Raw genomic sequence first — 23,338 nt, forward strand, 5'->3', positions numbered from 1 at the left:
TACCTCATCTATCCATCATAAATTATGACATTGTTGACATGAAGATACCAGAAAGCCAGAATGATGATTCCATTAACATTATGATGCTAAAAAAGAGAGCATCAGTACAATATATATACAGATTTGATTTACTCTCAAAGGTGCCATTTGATTAAAAGAAACATAAAACCCCTCACTAAATTAAAATCATTGCATTGTAAAACATATCTTTTGCAAATAAAAGAGTAAATCAGGCCAGCTCTATTTCCAAAGGGGGTGGAAGTTTAAATAAGCTTTGCATTTACAGAATGAGTTTTAACTATTGCTTTGCAAGTAAAATAGAGTAAATCAAGGCTAGATGTATATCCAAAGGGGGTGGAAATTTAAAGGATTAGTTCACTTTCAAATGAAAATTACGCCAAGCTGATGATCACAGTAGTTGAAATATTAATAAATATCCTGAAGCATCCAAGCTTTATAATGGCAGTATGCGTTACCAAACGAGACGAGTATGAGCTGAAGAAAGTGTCTCTATCCACATCCATCCATCATATTTCTGAAGCGTAGCGATATGTTTGTGTAAAAAATATCCATATTTAACAAGATATAAAGTAAAATATTTAGCTTCTGCAGACATCTTCTGTATTCTTCAAAAAGTTTACACTGTACATCCTACGCCCCTATTCAACTTACGGAACTGACGCAACACCAGTTACTTTTTTTTTATTTATTTGAATACAGTAGGTGGTCTGGCGGAAGCTATATATTTTACATCATATCTTGTTAAATATGGATTTTTTATTTTTTACAAAAAATGCATTGCTTTGCTTCAGAAGGCCTTTATTAACCCCTTGGAGCCATATGGAGCACATATTCATGATGGATGGATGTGGATGGAAACACTTCTTCAGCTCATACTCATTTGATAACGTATACCATTATAAAGCTCGGATGCATCAGGATATTTATTAATAGTTCTCTGATTGTCTTTGTCAGAAACAAGAAAGTCATATACACCTACGATGGCTTGAGGGTGAGTAAAGCTTGAAGTAATTTTAATCTGAAAGTGAACTAATCCTTTAAATAAGCTTTGCATTTACAGAATAAGTTTTAACTAGTGCTTTGCAAATAAAATAGAGTAGGCTAAATTAGGGCAGCTGTATTTCCAAATGGGGTGGGACTGTAAAAAAGCTTTGAATTTAAAGAAACAGGCAGTTTAACCAGTGCTGAATAAAAGTTGATGGTGGGTTGCCATGTAAAGATTCATGAGGAATAACAGCATTGTGCCATTCAGTTTGAGAAGGTAAGTTAAGCTTACATACTTTATTATTGGAATGTAAAAAAATTAAGAAGATAAAAATGATATAGGCCTATTAGTTATGTTTAACAGTTAACAAATAAATACTTTTTTCAGTATTTGTATTGTATTATATTAATGCAACTTTTACTGCATTAATTGCTTTAGTTAAACAATCTAAAAATTAATTAATGCTTTTTATTTAAAAGTCAATGAATATATTCAGAATTATTAAACAAATATTGTTGTGGAGAAAAGTAATCTCTTCCTTGCAAATGAAGCTCAAGAGGCAGAGTTCCAGAAGTCAAAATTAGACTTTATTGAACAAAGCAACAAAGCCGAGATGCCTGTAGCACATCTAATTTCGTCTCTTCCTATCTCTTATTTTGCAATAACCTCAGTTTCACACAATTAGATCTTTTCTTTCATTTATCTCTCTAATAGTGGCAACCTGCCAAATGATCGTCAACCCTTTATCATTGGCAAGATGTAACATTTTCCAAGGACAACCGGTTCCTTCCTAGAGAACAGAAGCCTCACCATGACATCATTCACAGCCACCTGTGGTGTCCTGGAAATACCCCTAACTTGTACTCAGTTCCCACATGATTTTCTCCAATGCTCCTGACCTTGTGACAGTTCATACAGTCGTGTAATAGGCCATAAAGCCTATAAAACACATCTGGCTGTTATATTATTCAAACTATTTCTAATGGTTTTCTTATATGATTGATAAAACATACCAACAATATCTATCTATTTGTCTGTCTGTCAGCGTATGCTTTGAATATTTGCAAGATAATGTTTGATATAGTATTCAATTACCAACATGTATTGTTCTTGCATGATTCTTTTTGTTAAAAGAAAAGTAACTAGTAGAGCCAAATATATCTCAAGAAGGCTCAAATATCAAGTAATAAGGTCTCATGCTACTTATGTTTCTATTTAGGAACTGAATGAGAACGCTACATCAGTTTCTTTACATAAACATCATTATAAATAATAATTAAAAAATTTATTCAGACACCTTGAACATTTCATTCATTAATACAGTTTATTTACTATTTATTTACTATTTATTTAAAAAAAATGGTAATAAAATATGACAAGATCTCAGAGTTAAACTGTGTCAGAAAAAAAAAAAAAAATCTTAATTATGTCAGATAACACTTAAGCAAAACATGGTCAGGTCAAAGTGAATAATGTTTGGTTCCAAATTTTTTATCCGTTTTACTGATAGTCCACTATATGAAGAATTTTTTGGTATAATATGTCACAGTTTACTTTATTTTGCTATCCTCACTTACATAAATGAACTAGTGTCCTGTGCCCACTAGTAAAAAAAATATTTAAAAAATTATATCTAGAGTCTGAATAAATTTTCCGGACATTTAATGTCAGAATTTACAGTAGCCTTTGCCTTTTTGTATCTTATTGGTCATAAGTTCTATATATAATTTATTTTTCAGCTCCAGTAAACATGAACAACCTGAATGATCCTCAGGACTGGAATATAATGCCAGAGAGGCAGGGTGATGGTGGTGGTGACAGCAGTAAGTGGAACTATGCCCTCCTGGTGCCCATGCTTGGGCTTGCTGCCTTTCGTAAGTACTACACCACACTATTGCCTTTTACTAGTGTGTATGTTGTGATTAACTGCACTTAATTTATTTCTTTGCTCTCTTAGGATGGATTTGGTCCAAGCAGTTTCAAAAGGAAATTGAGGACGTCAAGGTCAAGATGCAGAAGGACCTGGATCTTGAACGTCAAGAATGTTGTAACATTAAGTTGGAATGTAAAGCTCTAAAATATAAAATATTTAGGTTCCATGAGGCCCTGAAAAAGGGAAAAGAGCAAGAGCAAGGAGCTTTAAATGCTCTGAATGAAGTACAGAAATTGCTGATGAAAAGGCAGAAGGCCTTTTGCAGTCCTTTTGTGTATCGTTCATGGAGGGAGGATGAGGAGAGAGAGCTAATGGCTTATACAGCCAAACATCCCCTTGCACATCTGAAGATGGAGAATGATCTCATTGATATTTTTAATAATGATCGCAGTTGTGCCGAGTATCTCAACGCAGATCCACAGAAAAATGGAGGTCTCATGTGGCTGTATCTCAGATACTGGCGACAACAGCTCACTCTTCAAACACACCAGAGAGCTGAAGCTATACTCGGGATACAGACAAAAAAGTGAGAGCAGAAACGAATGATGTGTTTTAAAAGACCACATTGCCAATAAAGTTAATAAGACTAAAAATGTGTTTTACTGATTTCTTTGTCGGAAGAGCGAATTTGAATTTGTGCTACAGAACAGAAAGTGTAAATACCATGTACACAGTAAAATATTTTTAGGACAAAAATAGTTAATATTTGGATATTTAACAAAACTCATCCATACCTACCTTATCTAAATTATGCCACTGTTGACATGAGGAGACCAGAAGCAGTCCATATCAGTGTGACCTTTTCCTAGTGTGGATGGAAATCCTCATATTCATAATATGTTATTCGGAGAGTGTAATATGGAAATAACATGTTTAATTTACATTTATGCATTTAGCAGATGCTTTTTATGCAAAGCGACTTACAATAGAGAAACATAAGCATTTTGTCACAGAGCCAACAATGTTCTAAGTATATTGTAATGTCAGGTTTATTAGAAACATAGGTGAAATGCAAAGAATAAAGTGCCGCTTAAAATCCCTGACTGAATTATAAGCAATGCATTGCAAAACATTCTTTAACAAATAAAATCAGGCCAGCTCATGTCTCTAATATATAGGGGGTGGGACTTTAAATAAGCTTTGCATTTACAGAACCAGTTTAACCAGTGCTGAATAAATAGTTCAGGGTAGATAGCCATGAAGAGATTTGAGGAATAACAACATTGAGTCCTTCAGTCTATTTTCATCCTTTAAGGCAAGGTAAGTAAATCTTACATTTATACTATATACATATTATATGATGCCCTAAAAGAATGTAAAAAAATACATTATGAGTTGCGTAATGACATAAAGCTACCATAACTACTAATGTGTAGAAACATGTTGTTGCTTGCAGTGAATTTTTTTTTTTGAAACCAGTGAAAGAAAGTCATTTGAATAAAATCATGAGAAGGTTAAAATAAAAGCTTATGTTGTTTTCTTCTTTAGCTGACTTGTTCTCTTTCTAAATTCAGTCAAAATGAATGATCTGAATGCACATGCTCAAAGGAATATCAGAGCAGCTGGCGGGGATGATAAACGTAGCTGGAACTGGCCTTTGCTGATTTCAGTGTCTGGCTTAGTGTTGTACCGTAAGCATTACAATCTGTTTTAATCTTGTTATGTTTGGCACAAAAATCACAGGCCCAAATCCCATGTTTTTTGTGCTAATAGTTTGTGTTTCTTGTATAGTTCTGCAACTATTCTGCTCCACACTACAAACTTAGACATGACAGTATTCTGTTCTTGTTTACAGAATGGTTGATGCAAAGGAGAATGAGAAATGAAATTGATTGTTTGCGGAGAAACATTGAGAAAGACAGAAGGGAAGACAAAGCCATGGTTGTGATTCACGAGATCCGCAGGTTGCTGCATGCTAGACAAGATATCATTTGCAGCAATACTGTCCCCTATTTTGCTCAACGGACCAGAGAGGAAGAGTTAACCAGCATGGCTTCCAGTGACCCTATAGCACGTCAACTCGATATAAAGATATTCCAGCATCCCGCACCCTGCTCAAGAGCCACAATAAACACATGTGTTGAAGACTGGCAGAGAAAACTTAAGGGTTTACTTGAAAGTGAGCAAAAATATAAAAGGACAATCTTATAGGGATTATTTCAGGAAAATATGTTTGACCCAGTGTGGAACTAGAATTAGTATCTTCAACACTAAATCAATTTTACTACTGTCTACATTTTAATATCAGGTTTATGATTTACTCCCATGTCTGAATGTAAAGTATAATATTCAAACAAATTTCTGTTAAGATGTAATATTTTATGGAGTTAAACTACTCCTGAATTGAACCAATGACAATGTTTAAACTGTGAAAGTGCTGCAAATTTGTCATGTAAATCCACTAAAAGAAAGTTGAGGTTGAACCCAAATGCAGTTTTTTTTTTCAAGAAGCAACGAGGGAACAACAGGAAACAACACAGGCAAATTAAAAGTCCAACTAACAAAACAAGAGCATACAGACATGATGTAAGTCTGTCCTAACAACATATTTAATTATAATAAGATGGTGTCATCTGTGTTTTGCAGTTTGCAAACATAATAATTTAAAATATGAAGTAGATAAATAAATAGCCTAATAATAAAGTGATAAATAAATGTCTGTCTGTTCAGAATTGCCTATGTAATTTTCACTTCTTTAGTATTCCCTTGTAGGAAACATGCAGTGCACATGATATTATACACTTAAAATAATTAATTTCCTTGCAGTCCAATGTGTGCTGTCAAAGGGGCGCAAGACTTTGATCTAACCGTACAGTGATATGATTGGATGACTGGATTAAATGGGCGGGGTTTATACACTCGATGCGCGTCGTCTAAGCTCCTCTCATTTGTCAACCTACTTTGCTAGATAGATGTCATGATTTCAATATTCCGCCGATATAGATTCAACAATTCTCTCTGTATGCTCATCTTTAATTCACGACATTTTAAGGTATGACAATGGAGCCATCTCTGATATGTACAGTATTAAATATATAACGATGTCGACGCTATTTGATAATGACCTACATAGACTATTGTCATATGATCTATCTATCTATCTATCTATCTATCTATCTATCTATCTATCTATCTATCTATCTATCTATCTATCTATCTATCTATCTATCTAATGTCTGACTGTCAAAAAGTCCTCAGAACTATAATTAATTGAGGGTTACTTTTTCATTGTTTTTATTTATTATGCATTATATTGTTATATCTATCTGTCTATTATTATCTATTATTTATCTACAGAATGATACCACCACCAACACTGAAGATTTTGTTGCCCCAGAACCTGATGTCATCATTGTAGGGGCCGGTGTTTTGGGCTCTTCATTGTCGGCGGTTCTTGGGCGAGATGGACGCAAGATTACAGTGATTGAGAGGAATCTTAGAGAGCCGGACAGAATAATTGGTGAATTGCTACAGCCTGGTGGATATCGTGCTCTCAAAGAATTAGGCTTGGAAAGTGAGTTTCTACTTGTATATTCCACACAACTTGGCCACCAGTTTTCTTTATAGTTATATAATACTAACCTATAATAATTTTTTTTTAATAGAATCAGTAGAGGAGATAGATGCACACATTGTGAATGGTTATATCATCCATGATGTTGAAAGTAGGATGGTCGTGGAGATTCCTTACTCACAAGATCAGACTCAATGTGGCCGAGCTTTCCACCACGGTCGCTTTATCACGGGATTGCGTAGAGCTGCACTGGCGGAGCCAAAGTAAGACCAACATATGCATCTTACATGTTTAAAATATTGAATATAATATTATAAAAGTATTTTTAATAACATATTTACCTGGTGTTTGTTGAGTGTGAGGTTCATTGAAGGCTCAGTAACATACCTTGAAGAAGAAAATGGCTGTGTCACAGGCATCCAGTACAAGGACAAACATTCTGGAAGAATAAAGGTTAGTCAAGAGACCACATGTTTGTATGTTAACCAATGATATTAAATATTTGGGTAGCTTCAACATCATAACTTTTGAGTGACAAAAATCATGGTATAAACAATAGGAATCATTAATTGATCACATTTGATTAGTACTTGTAGCCTGTACGGTTAATATTACAAAATATTTGCTGTATTTTAAGTATATCATCAGTCACTACCTGTTTTGCAGAGGTTACGTGCCCTCTGACAGTGGTGGCAGATGGATGTTTTTCAGAATTCAGAAAGCGTTTGAGCTCGGAAAGGGTTCAGATCTGTTCCAACTTTGTAGGCTGCATAATGAAGGTACGAGGTGCTCTGGTGTAATGTCATAAACCGTTTACTATTTCACAACCATTAAATAGTTGCTTTTAAAAGAAAAAATCCAGCTTATTTTAAATTTAAACATAACACACGACTTGTATTGCATTGGTTTGTCTTCTCAGAACTGTCCTCAGTATAAGCCCAACTATGCTGAACTAGTTCTGAGCTGCCATGGACCGATTCTGATCTACCAGATCTCCTCCACTGACACACGTGTTCTGGTGGACATAAGGGGACGTCTCCCCAAAAACCTGAGCCAATACATGATTGAGAAGATCCATCCGCAACTGCCAGGTCAGAGAACTGATATAATTGTCAATAAGAGTGTATTTAAAGGGATAGTTCACCCAAAAAGAAAAATTCTGTCATCATTTACTCACCCTCAAGTTGTTCCAAACCTGTATTAATTTCTTTCTTCTGCTGAACACAAAAGAATATATTCTGAAGAATGTTGGTAACTAAACAGTTGATGGGACCATATTTTTTTCCCTCCATACTATGGAAGTCAGTGGTGCCCATCAACTGTTTGGTTACTGACATTCTTAAAAATGTCTTCTTTTGTGTTCAGAAATTAATACAGGTTTGGAACAACTAAATGATGACAGAATTTTGATTCTTAGGTGAATTATTCCTTTAAGTGTTTGCTTTAAAATTATCAACCAGTTGTTTCCAAGAACTGAGGTTTCAGTCCACATACAAACCCGATTCATATAAAAGTTGGGACACTGTACAAATTGTGAATAAAAAAGGAATGCAATCATTTACAAATCCCATAAACTTATATTTTATTCACAATAGAATATAGATAACATATCAAATGTTGAAAGTGAGTTTGAAATGTCATGCCAAATATTGGCCCATTTTGGATTTCATGAGAGCTACACATTCCAAAAAAGTTGGGACAGGTAGCAATAAGAGGCCAGAAAACATATTAGGTCAATTGGCAACATGATTGGGTATAAAAAGAGGCTCTCAGAGTGGCAGTGTTTCTTAGAAGTCAAGATGGGCAGAGGATCACCAATTCCCCCAGTGCTGCGGCGAAAAATAGTGGAGCAATATCAGAAAGGAGTTTCTCTGAGAAAAATTGCAAAGAATTTGAAGTTATCATCATCTACAGTGCATAATATCATCCAAAGATTCAGAGAATCTGGAACAATCTCTGTGCGTAAGGGTCAAGGCCGGAAAACCATACTGGATGCCCGTGATCTTCGGGCCCTTAGACGGCACTGCATCACATACAGGAATGCTACTGTAATGGAAATCACAACATGGGCTCAGGAATACTTCCAGAAAACATTGTCGGTGAACACAATCCACTGTGCCATTCGCCGTTGCCGGATAAAACTCTATAGGTCAAAAAAGAAGCCATATCTAAACATGATCCAGAAGCGCAGGCGTTTTCTCTGGGCCAAGGCTCATTTAAAATGGACTGTGGCAAAGTGGAAAACTGTTCTGTGGTCAGACGAATCAAAATTTGAAGTTCTTTTTGGAAAACTGGGACGCCATGTCATCCAGACTAAAGAGGACAAGGTCAACCCAAGTTGTTATCAGCGCTCAGTTCAGAAGCCTGCATCTCTGATGGTATGGGGTTGCATGAGTGCGTGTGGCATGGGCAGCTTACACATCTGGAAAGGCACCATCAATGCTGAAAGGTATATCCAAGTTCTAGAACAACATATGCTCCCATCCAGACGTTGTCTCTTTCAGGGAAGACCTTGCATTTTCCAACATGACAATGCCAGACCACATACTGCATCAATTACAACATCATGGCTGCGTAGAGGAAGGATCTGAGTACTGAAATGGCCAGCCTGCAGTCCAGATCTTTCACCCATAGAAAACATTTGGCGCATCATAAAGAGGAAGATGCGACAAAGAAGACCTAAGGCAGTTGAACAACTAGAAGCCTGTATTAGACAAGAATGGGACAACATTCCTATTCCTAAACTTGAGCAACTCTCCTCAGTCCGCAGACGTTTGCAGACTGTTATAAAAAGAAGAGGGGATGCCACACAGTGGTAAACATGGCCTTGTCCCAACTTTTTTGAGATGTGTTGTTGCCATGAAATTTAATATCAACTTATTTTTCCTTTAAAATGATACATTTTCTCAGTTTAAACATTTGATATGTCATCTATGTTGTATTCTGAATAAAATATTAAAATTTGAAACTTCAAAATTTTATTCACAATTTGTACAGTGTCCCAACTTTTTTGGAATTGGGTTTGTACATGAGCTGATATAAAAATGTCACTGGATTAAAATGAATTATAGATATTTTTGCACATTTTCTTCGCTTTGTTGTGTCTGATAGATCACTTAAAGGGGCTTTTTTTGTTGGCCGTACAAAACAACCGTCTGAAATCCATGCCTGCAAGTTTCCTGCCATCATCACCTGTCAATAAACCAGGTAACTGCACAGTATAGATGCAGCATATGGTAGAGATGCAGCAGTGGCAGTTTCTCATTGTAGTCTTTATTTTAGTACATAGATTTAATTACAAAGAAGCTTTATTGTTGTTGTTATTCATTTAAGCAGGCACTGTAATATGTTACCTATTATGTCATATAGACCGTTGCAACTGAATTATATTAAAATAGATCTATCTGTCCTCCTCTTACAGGAGTCTTGCTTCTTGGAGATGCTTATAACATGAGGCATCCTTTAACTGGAGGAGGGATGAGCGTAGCACTCAATGATGTCATGATTTGGAGAAGTCTGCTTCAGAATGTTCCGGATCTCAGTGACAACACGGCCTTGTTGCAGGTTAAAAGCCTAGGGTTTTATTAGATAAACCAGAATAAAAAATATTATAACATTTTATTAATTAAAAAATTAAGATTTGCTCCAATGTAGTTCTCCTACAGTCATTGTGTACCCCATCCACAGGCTAAAAAGAAATTCCACTGGGAGCGGAAAGGTGTCTCATTCATTTGTGGTGGATGTTCTAGCACAGGCACTGCATGAGTTGTTTGCTTCAAAAGACAGTAAGCATCTGCTTTTATGTTTCTGAATTAAAATACAGTTGATACAACTCCTATTTCCAATTTTCATATTTATGTTGCCACTAGAGGGAACTCTTCTACCATGAGCCAAATGTTCATCTTCAAAGACTGGCCTCTTATGTAATTGACTGCTGTACACCATAAACACTTGCTGATTATAATAATATAGATCATCAAACCATTTTAATCATTGCAAATGATCATAACTTGTCTCCTCTGTTTGCAGATTCAATATTATATCTCAGAAGAGCCTGCTTGTGTTATTTTCAGTTGGGAGGGGAGTGTGTGTCAGGGCCAGTTGGACTGCTGTCTGTGTAGGTTCAGACTTCATTACAATCAGACAAATAATAAACGTACATAATTACTGTATGCATACTAAATCTAACATCTGTGTCAATCATCAGGCTGAACCCCCGCCCTGTGACACTGATCGGTCACTTCTTTGGTGTTGTATTGTATGCAGTCTACTTAAACATCAAGGCAGAGGTAAGACAGGACAGAGCAGGAGTGCTGCTGAGGAGCATGGGAATTATTTATCGTGCATGTGCGATCATATTCCCTTATATCTTTTCTGAATTTAAATACCTCTTGTATAGATTTTTTAGGCCTTTGGAATGAGTGTTAACTGTCTGATATCATGAGACAAAATAATAGTTATTATAAAGTCTTTAAATCCCAGTTCAACCCTTCACTAAAATTTATGTTCACTGTAAAGCTGCTTTGACACAATCTGCATTGTAAAAAGCGCTTTATATAAATAAAGGTGACTTGACTTGACATGTATATACATTTCAGTATTTATATTGAATATATTTTATATATAATTATATGCATTTATATGCTTTTTACAGAATCCACATGTACTTAAAACTGTTAAATAAAGTTTATTATCAGGTTGATTTGCAAAAAACAGCAGATTATGGCTTTAATGACTTGGGGAACATAAATACAGATCATTCTGCCCTACAAAATTGCAGTTACTACACATTTTCTCAAAATCAGGGCTTTTAGACTATAATCTGTCTGCTGACAAATGGGTTTGGCTCAACTATGCTCACATTCAGAGAAAACAGAGTGTGAAAATGGATATCCAATCAATTAAAAAAACTTTGAAACCATTTCAGTTCCAGCGGTGGCATATTTACTGTTGGGCCTTTGTCATACATTGTTTATCCAGTTAACAAAGTTCTCCAAGATTAAAGGTGCAATCACATAGCTGAAATTTCAACAAAATTTCTCAGGAAAAAGGGTTCATTGTCCATTATCTATAGTACAGTGATGCATGAAGCACAGCTCACACACTTACTTTCAAAACAAGCAGCTTTCTGTTAGTGGTAAATTTATGTGACCAACTTGAAAATGAGCAAAATCTGCATAGGAAACTCTTTCACCCTTAAACTAAACTCACAATAGCATGGATTCCTATTGAAATGACTGTATTTTGCCTGAAAATTTTTACAAAGCAACAATGAATGTGATCAAAACAATAAATGCGAAATCATCAGTGTTGGGGAAAAGCTAAAAGTAATGCATTACAATATTGCGTTACTCCTTAAAAAACTAATTGTGTTACTTAGTTACTTTTTCTCACCTGGGCTGGGCTTGCTTGTTTTTTATAACAACAACAAAAAAGTTTTCTTTTTGGCAAACATCAAGGCCCTTTCACACCAAAAGTGAAATGAATAAGCCTCAGGCTGAAGGAAATGCATATTTACACCTGTACAGTAGAGGGCGCAGCTCAAACAAACCTTTCAGCTGTGCTGCTATTCTGGATTAAAGGAGGATACAGGAGAAGGAAGTTATTTCTAAATCTAAAGTAATTTTTGCTTATTAGTATGGTTGAATTAGGTCATTAAAGGTCAGCAGCAAAGACATTGGTAAATAAAGTGAGATTAAGTACATAAAGTATATTTGTGTAATTTAATATAGTTATTACAATTTTGAGATTGCATTTCACTGTTTTTATTCATTTTGAGGAATACTGAATGTTTTAGTGCAAGTGAGATGAGTAAATGTATGATCACATTTAGTCTAGAACTACAATAACCATCATGTTCACATAGCGCACACAACACCTCTGCAATTTATTTCTCTCAACATGGGGACAGGAGAGCTGTCAGTCAAATAATGTGAAAAAGTAATGTGTTACTTTACTAGTTACTTGAAAAAGTAATCTGATTATGTAACTCAAGTTACTTGTAATGCATTACCTCTAACGCTGAAAATCAGCTAATTTTTTGGCGCTCGTGTGAAATTCTCAATCCTGTGGACATTTTGCAGAGCAACAGTAAATGCGACCACAAATTAAGATGCGGTCACGTTAACAACATTTTGTGGGCAAATTTTATTGTCAATGCACAAAGCACTGCTCATATGGAGATCATCTTCAATCCAAACAGCTTTTTATTGGTGAACTCTGCGCCTTCACAATACTATTTGGATCCTGATGCAAAATAATCTCCTGATCCTCACTACAATTTAAGACATGGTCACATTAGCATAACTGGCAAAAAAAAAATTGTTTGCAAAAAAGGTTTATTGTCAAAAGTGGAGCAATGCATGGAGCACTTCTCACTCAGGGGTCATCAATTTGCGAGAACTTAATGCGAAATCTGCATAGGGAAATCTTTCACACTTATGCAGAATTCTCAAATGCATTTGAAACTGGATTTCGCATACAAAATTTTGCCAAGCCAGAGTACATGTGACCACACTTTTACTTTATATTTCTCTCTCCTTCATGCACACACATACACACACAAAAACACCATTATTACATAGACTTTATTGTGATTAATACATTGATACATAATCCGTCAGGGATCTTTGAGGGGATTAATGACATTTCTTTGAGCTTCCACACGGCCATCAAATACTGAAAGACCAGAAATGTGCAGGTGGCCCCGGAGGGGCGTCCGAGTCCTTCAGCTCTACAATCCCACGTCATGCAGAGAGCATCAGACCTTCACAGCACAAAGCCTGCTCTGACAACAGACGCGCACAGTCGGGTCAAATGTTTGGGCATGTTTTCAGCTGGCCACAATGAGAAATTGGCATCTCTCCGCTTAAACTTCAAATCATAATACTGCTAAAAGAGCCATTTCCCCATCAATTTCCTGTGTTTTTCTGCAACTTGTGTGTCGAGGTGCCTCTTTGTGTGACTCTTTGTAAATATTGCAGTAACAGGCTTTCTCATTATCACTGACAGCAGTCATCCATAAGCCCAGGAGGCTGGCTCTGCTTGCACCAGTCATTTCATCACCCTCCAACGCCCAGGTCACCTTATATATGGCTCCCAGGTTACCACTGACGAGAAGAGCCAGTCTCAAGAGACTGGTTACCTGATGAAAACTCCCCGCCAACAACTCCACTTTAACATTGGATTAGCGTTAATGTCGTGTGCATACAGAAATTTATTTATTGGAACAAATTTACAAGAAAATGTACAACTGAGATTATACTTCAAGGACAGTAGCGCAAACCATATCACTGTCACACTTAACAGCAATATGGGAAGTAGTTATGTACACAGTACACTAGTAAAGGTATAAATATATAATTGCTATATGTATTTATATATGTATATATATTCCTTCAGATGCCCCGCCCCCCAGAAAGGCTTCCTAAAAGATGTACACGTTTCTGCTGGCATAACTACAGCACTCCCAGACAGAACAAAGGATTTACAGGAAAGCATATTGATATGAAAAGGGCACCACACGTTAATTTGCATGTTACACCACATTTTTACAGCAACACGGTACTGAATATTACATTAAGTAGTGGTGTTTGGTTATATAGAGCCTGTGTGAGTGCACAGACGAGACATTTTAATAACAGGGGTTTTGAGCTAAGATATTGGAGAAGTGCTTGAAATGGATGCAATGCTACAGGTGATGAAGGTAGTAGGACTTAAACCCCAATGTTTTATGACTCCTGGCAAGGTCTGGAGCTACATTTCTTAAGGAAACATTCTAGAACAACCATTAGCGCCCTTCCTAATCCTCAAGTCTAGAGGACCTCAGGCTGCAAATGGGTAAATAATATGTGTTCATATGAAACTTTCATTGGGACACCAGTGAGGAAGACCCACCCATGCTGACCGTTTCCAGAAATTAAGTGCAATGTACACTGTATATCTGCTCTGCCTCTATCAGGGCTTCTTAGGAGCCAAGTGGAGGGTGTACAATCTTTATAGGGGTCTAGTGTTGTGGCCTCGTAACCCCTTTGTAATTTGTACCGAGTCCGTGAGGTGGGGGGAAGGGGGGTGTTATTCAAAGGACCATATTTCAATGTCCTGCACATAGAAGTCCTCTGTTTTCGAGAGCATTGGATTTCCAAAGGTCTTACACGAGTGAGTTCTGCCATGATAGAGGTCGCCATCCAACCACAGGCCAAATTCACCTCTAAAAGGAGAAAATAAAAATTAATTTAGACATTAAATCTCTGATTAATGAAGTGTATGGCAACTTATTCTCTTTACATACCCTCCACCACCAAAAGCTAAGGAATCCGGATCTCCTTTGATGAAGAACATATTGTCACCAGTCCACTTGAAAACCTAGAAAGGTTCAAGTTGTTTAGCAATGCTAACAGTCAAGGCATGAACAGTCAATATACAAAGACATACTATACACACACACACCAATGAGCCACAACATTATGACCACCTGCCAATGAGTGCTGCCAAAACAGTGCTGACCCACCTAGGCATGGACTCTATAAGACCCCTGTAGTTGTCCTGTGTTATCTGGCATAAAGACATTAGCCCCTTTTCCAACTAAATTACCCGGAACAATTTGTCCCAGGAGCTTTCTTTCCCCAAGACCTGTTGCTTTCTGTGTTTCCATCACAATCTAAAGTACCGTGAAGATTAAGTCCAGTGACGTAGGACTGTGCGAAACTTTCCATTTCCAGCTGGATTTTGTCCTTCTCATATAAGCATAATAAAGCCTGAGTCTTGTCATCAGTCCTATTTTAAAACTCCATTGTTAATTTGAATAGCAAACAACTCTTAAGGTGATGATACACGTGGCAACTTTTTGAGCAATGTTGCTGGGCAATGTTGCCGTCAATGGGCAACCTGATGAGACACAGGGCAACTAATTAGGGCAATGGACAGTTGGCAGCAACTAATCAGAGAGGAGCAAATCTATTGCCAACCCAATAAATACTTTATTATAAACACTTGTTAGGCACTTTATTTCAACTTTTCAAATATTTTCTTCATTTTTATAAAAAATAGATGCCTTTCCGATCTGATTTGTATTAGGAAAACGGAGAAGAGTGAGTTCAGCAAAAGGCGGATTCGAACCTGCGTCGATCGCATCAAAAGGGAAATTCACGTGCCATATGCCCTACAGTCTACGCTACTACAGACGTTAAACAGACCCCGCTTACATGCATTACTATGGACAGTTGTTGGTGTTTTAAGCATTATATGAGGTTTTGGGTTGACGCATGACAACTTACTAGCGTAAAAAGATATAAGTTCACACTCCTTTTCTCCGCTCCACTGCCGCTGATAGGCCGCCATCTTGTTTGAATTTTTTCTGAAATCTCCGAACCGGTCACGTGATCGGCTGCTAACATTCTGATTGGAGGATCTCAAAAAATTGCCCACGACCAATCTAACGTATCCAGCTTTAAATTTGTTGCTCATTCTCAATGGGAAAGTGCCCAAGCAATGTTGCCCGGCAACATTGCTCAAAAAGTTGCCCCGTGTATCATCACCTGTACTGCACGCACCGCAACAGTAAAGGTGATGATACCAACCAAATGGTGTCAACCAATCAAAATGCTGCATGAACTCAACCAATCAGCATGTTCAGCAGCCATGTCCCACCCCTGAAAGTTCTATCTAGCGAGCAAGTACTTTCCAAGGGGGAAATTTTTACTCGGAACTTCATTTAGACCCTTGTTCCTGTGGTTGAAACACATCGAGTACCACTCCAAAGTCCTTAGTTCCTGGGGAAAGTTCCTGCAGGGGAAACGCGGCTATTAAAGTCCTGTAGGTTGCGAGGTGGAGCCGCCATGGATAGATCTTGGTCCAGCAGATCCCACAGATGCTCAACTGGATTGAGATCTGGGGAATTTGCGGAATTTGCAGGCCATGGCAACACCTTGAACTCTTCATCATGTTCCTCAAACTATTTGTAAATAATGTGCGCAGTGTGGCAGGGTGCCACCAGGGAACACCATTGTCATGACGGGCTGTACCCAATCTGCAGAAATGTTTAGGTAGGTGGCATGTGTCACATTTATGTCCACATGAATGACTGGACCCAGGGTTTTCCAGAAGAACATTGCCCAGAGCATCACACTCCCTCCACTGGTTTGTCATCATCCCACAGTGCATCCTGGTGCCATCACTTTCCCAAGTAAACAGCACACACGTACACGGCCGTCCACGCAATGTAAAAAAACACGGGTCTCATCGGACTAGGCAACCTTCTTCCACTGTTCCAAAGTCCAGTTATGACACTCGCGTGCCCATTATAGATGCTTTCGGCAGTGAACAGGGGTCATCATAGTCACTCTGACTGGTCTGTGACTATGCAGCCCCATACGCAGCAGAGTGTGATGTTCTGTGTGTTGTGACACATTTGTCACATAACATCATTTTGTGTGACTTGTGCCACAGTAGACCTTCTGTTGGCTCAGACCAGACAGGATAGCCTTAGTTGCCCTTGTGTATCGATTAACCTTGGGTGCCCAACACCCTGTCGCCGGTTGTGGTTTGTCTCTCCTCATGGGTAAATTCTCTCCACTGCTGACCGGAAGCAACTCACAAGACTTGCTGTTTCAGAGATACTCTGACCCAGTCGCCTTGCCATAACAATTTGGCCTTTGTCAAAGTCATTTATATCTTTATTCCTGCCCATTTCTCCAACATGTTGATTATGAGAACTGATTGTTTGTTTACCATCTACCCAGACCTTAATATGTGGCCTTGTTAGGAGATTCACTTCATAAATGTTTTGGCTCACACACACACTCAAACACATACACTTTAAATATTAAATATAAAAATAATATTTTATAATAGTATTACTATTAAAGCAGCTAATATACATTAATAAACCTATCCATAATCATTGGCAACCTTTATCTAAGATCTACTAATCTTTTAATGTTTTCCCACCTCTAATTCTGGACAGAAGCTGAAAACGAAGGTCTCTCCGGTGCCATAGAAGCCATCACTGACTTTAAATGGCTCTGAAGCGAGAGCTCCAAACAGCTGCAGAAAATAAGCCAAAAGATTGTTAAAATATTTGATGAACTACGCAATATTCACAATCTACACATACAGATTTCCAAAACGATTATATAAAACCATACACTTCAGCTAAAACCCAAAAGCTCAAGCATACCTGTCCATCGCTGTCCTTGATCACCATGAGAACTGGGGAGTCCTGGCCCTGCATGGTGCGATACAGGCTCTTGATGCTCATGCCGTGTTTGGACGTGCTGAATGCCAGGGACCAGGGATATCCGATTGTCCTGGGTGGGAGGTGCTTGGCCAGCTGAGGATTGGGGTAGAAGGTTAGAAGTGAGTAAAGAAAAGCCCCCAATAGATCAGGACAATACAGAAAGGGCACTTGGGAAGTAACTTTAAAGTAGAAGTATACTAAAAAATAAGGGCCTCTGGGAGCCAATTATACAACTGATATGTCACAGGTAGACGATGAAAATGTCATGGAAGTCCCATGAGAGCTAGCCAAAAGACGGAGGAGTGGTTCCTTACTCAATAGTGCATCAGAGTTAAATATATGATGAGGTCAAAATATAGATATGGACCAAAATAAACTATAACTTGCCTTCTCGATCTGATCGGGTTGCAGCAGGTCACTGGGCTCATTCAGACTGGGTCTGAATGATTCGGGGTCTGGGTCACTCTTCACCACGTGTTTGGCGTTCACCTCTTCCTTGGTTGTGATCTGATTAAAAGAAAGAAAAAGGACTGATAAACATAGTCCCATCATTTGCTTTCCCCAAAATTTCACAAAGATTGTCTTACATTGAGAGCACAACTATGTGGATGGGTTAAGCCTGTAAATTTATGGTACGATTTCTTTGGAAAACTTTAAAATGGGCTTCTTTAGATTAACCTAAAATTTTACAGCCATACACTATAAACCCAAATAAGTTTGCAAAACCCCCAAAATTTGAGGTAATCAGCTTTAACTAGCTAATTTAATAAATGCTAACTTGCTAACTGGTAGCACAATGCTTTGATAGCATTAGCATAGCATTGCAATTACTGAATGAGTATTACAACATAGAACATTTAGCATATCTGTTCTCAAACTAAGCTCATGATCCAATTGACACCATGATGGTAACCCCACATAACAGAAACTCTAAATTAGCATAGCAAAACATTAAACACTACTAAATCCCCCACTTAACATTAATCTTGCACATAGAACATTATATAACACTTAATTTTAGCATTTACTCCCCCTTTTGAGTCCCATTGCAAAGCATGCTGAGAAATAGAAATTCCAGCCTAGTTTCAGTTAAATTTGAGTTTGTCCAAATTAAAAAAAACAAGTTCATAAAACTCAAAACAATCAAACAATTCAGATGACTTAAAATGTGTCAGTTTTAAATGAACTAATTTGTTTAATTTAAGTTTACCCTACTCGAACCAATTAATTACTTTGAGCATTAGGGTTTACAGTGAGTGGGCGGTATGAAAACCAATCAATCAATCAATCAATCAATCAATCAATCAATCAATCTATCTATCTATCTATCTATCTATCTATCTATCTATCTATCTATCTATCTATCTATCTATCTATCTATCTATCTATCTATCTATCTATTGACTTTGTTTAGTACTGTACTGCATGTAACTGGCATCATTCATATCAGATAACATAATCAGAGCTATCTAAAATATGCTATATAAACAGTACTCTCAAGTAAGAGAACATCTGCAAAATTTTGAAATAGTATCATGTCCCATCACAGAGTGCATCGTAAGCAGTACAGCTCAATAAAAGGAGAAAGTCGCACTACAGGATGTGAGGAATGAGGGTTACAGAGACACACATTTATCAGCCAAAAGAATCAGGCTTTAAATCTGGTAATGTGTGCTTCTACTTCAGTACAACTGATGTAGACAGAGAAAGATGGATGGGTGGAGATCAGCAAGGTTTTGCTGGCAGGAGAACGTTACAAAGGGTCTTACTTTGGGAAGGCTTATCTCTCAGGTTAAGGAATGAAAAGTATAACCGTAGTTGAGCACAGGAATAAAGGTTAGCAAGAAAACAGGGTAGTTCGCCAACAGCAATGCAAACCAAGGCAAATATCCAAGAACCATAAGACGATTTACAATGCACAAACATCAGATTTGGAGCTGATATTTGTTTTTCAGTATATTTAGAACAATGTGTTCAATAAAGCCTCACACTCTTGGATGTTTGCACTGTTTTCATGTTAGCAGGGAATAGGGCTAATGAGACCTCATCAACACACTTTCAGGAATGGGTTTTCCCATTAAAATCAACATGAAATGACACTCACACTCACGATAATACAAGTTAACCTACTTATTTAATGCTGGCTAATGTAGTAGCGATTAGAATTTGCCTTCCAATAGTTAAAGGGATAGTTCACAGAAAAATGAAAATTATGTCATCAAACTCACCCTCATGTCATTCCAAACCCATAAGACTTTCGTTCATCTTCAGAACACAAATGATCAGGTTTATACGTGAAGCCTAAATTAAATCTCTTCATCATATAAAGCAATCGTGCCTCTTCAGACGACTTGGATTAAACCGTTTCATTCATTTGGATTTTTTACGATCTCTTTATGAATGTTTTGAAGAGTCAGAGTTTTGGGTGAATAGGCTTTCAATGGAGGGACAGAAATCTCTCAGATTCCATTAAAAATATCTTCATTTGTATTCTGAAGATGAATGAAAGTCTTATGGGTTTGGAACAACATTAGGGTGAGTAATAGATAACAATTTTCATTTTTGGATGAACTAACCCCATTTAACATTAACACAGCCTTGGTGACATTAGGGAAAAGGTAGAGCAAATTATTATTGTTATAATCTAATAATTAATAATTGATAATATAATATAATATAATAGTAAATTATCACACTTTGGGTACAAAAAATTCATTGGAATAAGATGTAGTAGTGAATCAGACACAGTACCAGGAATGTGTATTAATAAAGCAAAAAGTTTTTGTAATTTCATGTTGAGTTTAATAGTGTGATGAATGTTGTCTGAAGAGTACGTCAGAACAAGCACTGCAGTCAAATGCAACAACTTTGTGTTTAGATACTTGATCAAACCATTCTGGAAGGGGCTCTGAGGAACAGCATGGGGCTAATTACTATGAAAATGTATTTGCTTTATTTATTGTTTCCTCATATGCAAGCTATCTAAAACCCATCCTGTCATCCAGATGGAAATGAAAGCCGACAGATATCCAATTTCAGTACTACTGCAGAAATTCTATCAGCCTCTAAATGTCATTACAAATAAAAACGGCTGTATCTCAACTCAGGGCCAGTTTTATTATTCCACACTCCACATAAAGACCAGTGCAATCTGCTGATCAAGGGGAACAAATGCTGTAATACAGCCAGTAATGCATTTTGATTTAGATCAAACAGTAGAATAGTCCTTTTTCATTCAATTTTTGAAAAATCAGATATGGGTAGATTCATACGTGATGATACTCTGACAGTATCCTTATTGTCAAGTTCATGTTGGCGTTAACATTCCTTCATCAGCAGACATGACGTGGCTTTTGTGATGGTTTGTGTGGAGCTGAGCATGTGGCACCTGAAGACGTTTGCAGAGCGAGCGCAGGTCCTCACTCTTTAGCGCATCTATCCGTCGGTAGTACTCACTCACAGAAACTACCTAATGCACAGACAGAATAGTGGTGTTGCATGAGAAACAGCCCAAAATCAAAGAATTAGTATGTGAGGGGACAGAAGTTATGGGACACGGTCCTCTTCTGCTTAAAATAATCAGTTGGAAATAGAGGAAGGGACATGTTAGTAAGTTCAAGACATTTACTTTCTTTGCAAAACCTAAATGAGGAGTCCAAAATAAAAGCTGCAATATATAAAAACTAAATGACTGAGAAAAGCACTTTAATTCTCTCTTGACCCATGTGTTTACACGGACAGCTGCATCAGAACTGCAGGCAGGTCTCATGTGCCACGAATCAGCTTAATCTAACAGGATTCACCTGACGAGATCAAACAGCACCGTCTCGAAAACAGATCACACGTCACCCAAAAAGACATCTGCAACGTCCACAGAGCAGCTGCTTAGCAACATGTCATGCCGCAAAGCAACATTAAACAGTGTTTTCAAAGCTGAAATTTAGAATTTTACACTATGGCATGGGTGTAACCAGAGGTGTGGCTATGGGTCATTTGTCTGCATATATACACACACACACACACACATTTTTTTCTCTCTAATTTATTTACTTTTTTGAAAGTATCCTGCATTTAAAGGGTTAGTTCACCCAAAAATGAAAATTATATCATAATTTACCCACCCTCAAGCCATCCTAGGTGTATATGACTTTCTTCTTTTAGTCAAACACAATCGGAGTTCTATTAAAAAATATTCTAGCTCTTCCAAGCTTTATAATTGGAGTGAATAGTAACCGAGATTTGAAGCCCAAAAAAGCACATCCATCCATACATCATAAAAGTAATCCATACGGCTCCAGGGGGTTAATAAAGTTATAAATATGGATTTTTTTTTCTGACAAAACGCATCGCTTCACTTCAGACAGCCTTTATTAACCCCCTGGATCCATATGGATTACTTTTATGGGCTTAAAAATCTTGGTTACTATTCACTCCCATTATAAAGCTTGGAAGAGCCAGAATATTTTTTTAATATAACTCTGATTGTGTTCAGCAGAAAGAAGAAAGTCATTTACACCTAGTAAATGATGGGATAATTTAAATTTTTGAGTGAACTAACCCCTTAATCTGATGGCTCCGTGAGGCCTCCATAGGGAGCAATGTACACTTCCTCTCTCAAGATCCATAAAGGTACTAAAAACATATTTAAATCGGTTCATGTGAGTACAGTGGTTCAATATTAATATTATAAGGCGACGATAATATTTTTGGAGCGCCAAAAAAAACAAAATAACGACTATTTAGTGATGGCCGATTTCAAAACACTGCTTCATGAAGCATCGGAGCATAAATTAATCAGTGTGTCGAATCATGATTCAGATCGCGTGTCAAACAACCAACGGCTGAAATCACGTGACTTTGGCGCTCCGAACAGAAGATTCGACACACTGATTCATTGTGTTCCGATGCTTCCTGAAGCATTGTTTTGAAATCGTCCATCACTAAATAAGTCGTTATTTATTTTTTTTGGCGCTCCAAAAATATTCTCGTCGCTTTATAATATTAATATTGAACCAGTGTACTCACATGAACCGATTTAAATATGTTTTTAGTACCTTTATGGATCTTGAGAGAGGAAGTGTCATTGCTCCCTATGGAGGCCTCACGGAGCCATCGAATTTCAACTAAAACATCTTAATTTGTGTTCTGAAGATTAACAAAGGTCTTACGGGTGTGGAACGGCATGAGGGTAAGTAATAAATGACAGAATTTTCATTTTTGGGTGAACTAACCCTTTAAGAGGTGCATTTGCTCACATCCGCAGTCCATTCCAGAGATATCACAAAATAAAAATGTAAGCATATGCAAATACCCAATGTAAATTCACTAACATAGCTTACAGCTGAAATTGTTTCATTAAAACAACACGCTGCCCAGAACTCTTTGCTGCTCCTATTGATTTAATTTGCCCACCCTCACATATCCAACTGCCTATCCCAGAATGGCATCCTAGTAATGTCATGGGTTTAACTCCTACAAACAGAAAGCATGCTTTATATAGCCTATGCAATCTATGCATACGCTACAAGGCTAATGCTCTTAATGCATTTGCAGCTTTCATCATAAAAACAACCAAGTACAGTTTTTAAAAAGCTTTTTTTTTGATAAACTCAAATAAGGAGGTCGTATTTCGATTTAAAATCGAGACTG

General features: G+C 37.3%; 3 protein-coding genes across 7 annotated transcripts in view; 2 read left to right on the forward strand and 1 right to left on the reverse strand.

Moving 5' to 3' along the window:
* The first annotated feature begins 869 nt into the window (after nt 1–869).
* Nucleotides 870–3,503, forward strand: LOC125274607 (coiled-coil domain-containing protein 127-like). The gene is made up of 3 exons (XM_048200979.1): nt 870–1,282; nt 2,746–2,880; nt 2,964–3,503. The coding sequence occupies exons 2-3, from the start codon at nt 2,757–2,759 to the stop codon at nt 3,467–3,469; spliced, it is 630 nt and encodes a 209-aa protein (XP_048056936.1). The 5' UTR covers nt 870–1,282; nt 2,746–2,756; the 3' UTR covers nt 3,470–3,503.
* Nucleotides 3,504–3,881: 378 nt separating this feature from the next.
* sqleb (squalene epoxidase b) lies at nt 3,882–11,767 on the forward strand. The gene is given in 14 exon segments (XM_048202898.1): nt 3,882–4,199; nt 4,454–4,570; nt 4,735–5,931; nt 6,237–6,453; nt 6,545–6,716; nt 6,810–6,910; nt 7,120–7,232; nt 7,373–7,544; nt 9,565–9,660; nt 9,875–10,017; nt 10,141–10,167; nt 10,169–10,238; nt 10,483–10,570; nt 10,661–11,767. Coding segments are annotated over 12 exon segments (1,488 nt in total). The 5' UTR covers nt 3,882–4,199; nt 4,454–4,570; nt 4,735–5,856; the 3' UTR covers nt 10,875–11,767.
* Nucleotides 11,768–13,021: 1,254 nt separating this feature from the next.
* oxr1b (oxidation resistance 1b) overlaps nt 13,022–23,338 on the reverse strand; it is a 66,620-nt gene continuing 56,303 nt past the window's right edge. For 4 of the 5 annotated variants that reach the window (XM_048202899.1, XM_048202900.1, XM_048202904.1 and 1 more), the window contains 6 exons: nt 21,078–21,158; nt 18,077–18,196; nt 17,630–17,782; nt 17,401–17,496; nt 14,744–14,817; nt 13,022–14,662 (listed from right to left, as the gene is read on the reverse strand). In XM_048202899.1, coding sequence (XP_048058856.1) covers nt 14,527–14,662; nt 14,744–14,817; nt 17,401–17,496; nt 17,630–17,782; nt 18,077–18,196; nt 21,078–21,158 — 660 coding nt within the window. In that variant the 3' untranslated portion in view covers nt 13,022–14,526. The remainder of the gene's footprint in view (nt 14,663–14,743; nt 14,818–17,400; nt 17,497–17,629; nt 17,783–18,076; nt 18,197–21,077; nt 21,159–23,338) is intronic. The other variant, XM_048202903.1, reaches the window with a different exon arrangement.

The sequence above is a fragment of the Megalobrama amblycephala genome, linkage group LG9, assembly GCF_018812025.1.
Source record: "Megalobrama amblycephala isolate DHTTF-2021 linkage group LG9, ASM1881202v1, whole genome shotgun sequence".
Lineage (NCBI taxonomy): Eukaryota > Metazoa > Chordata > Actinopteri > Cypriniformes > Xenocyprididae > Megalobrama > Megalobrama amblycephala.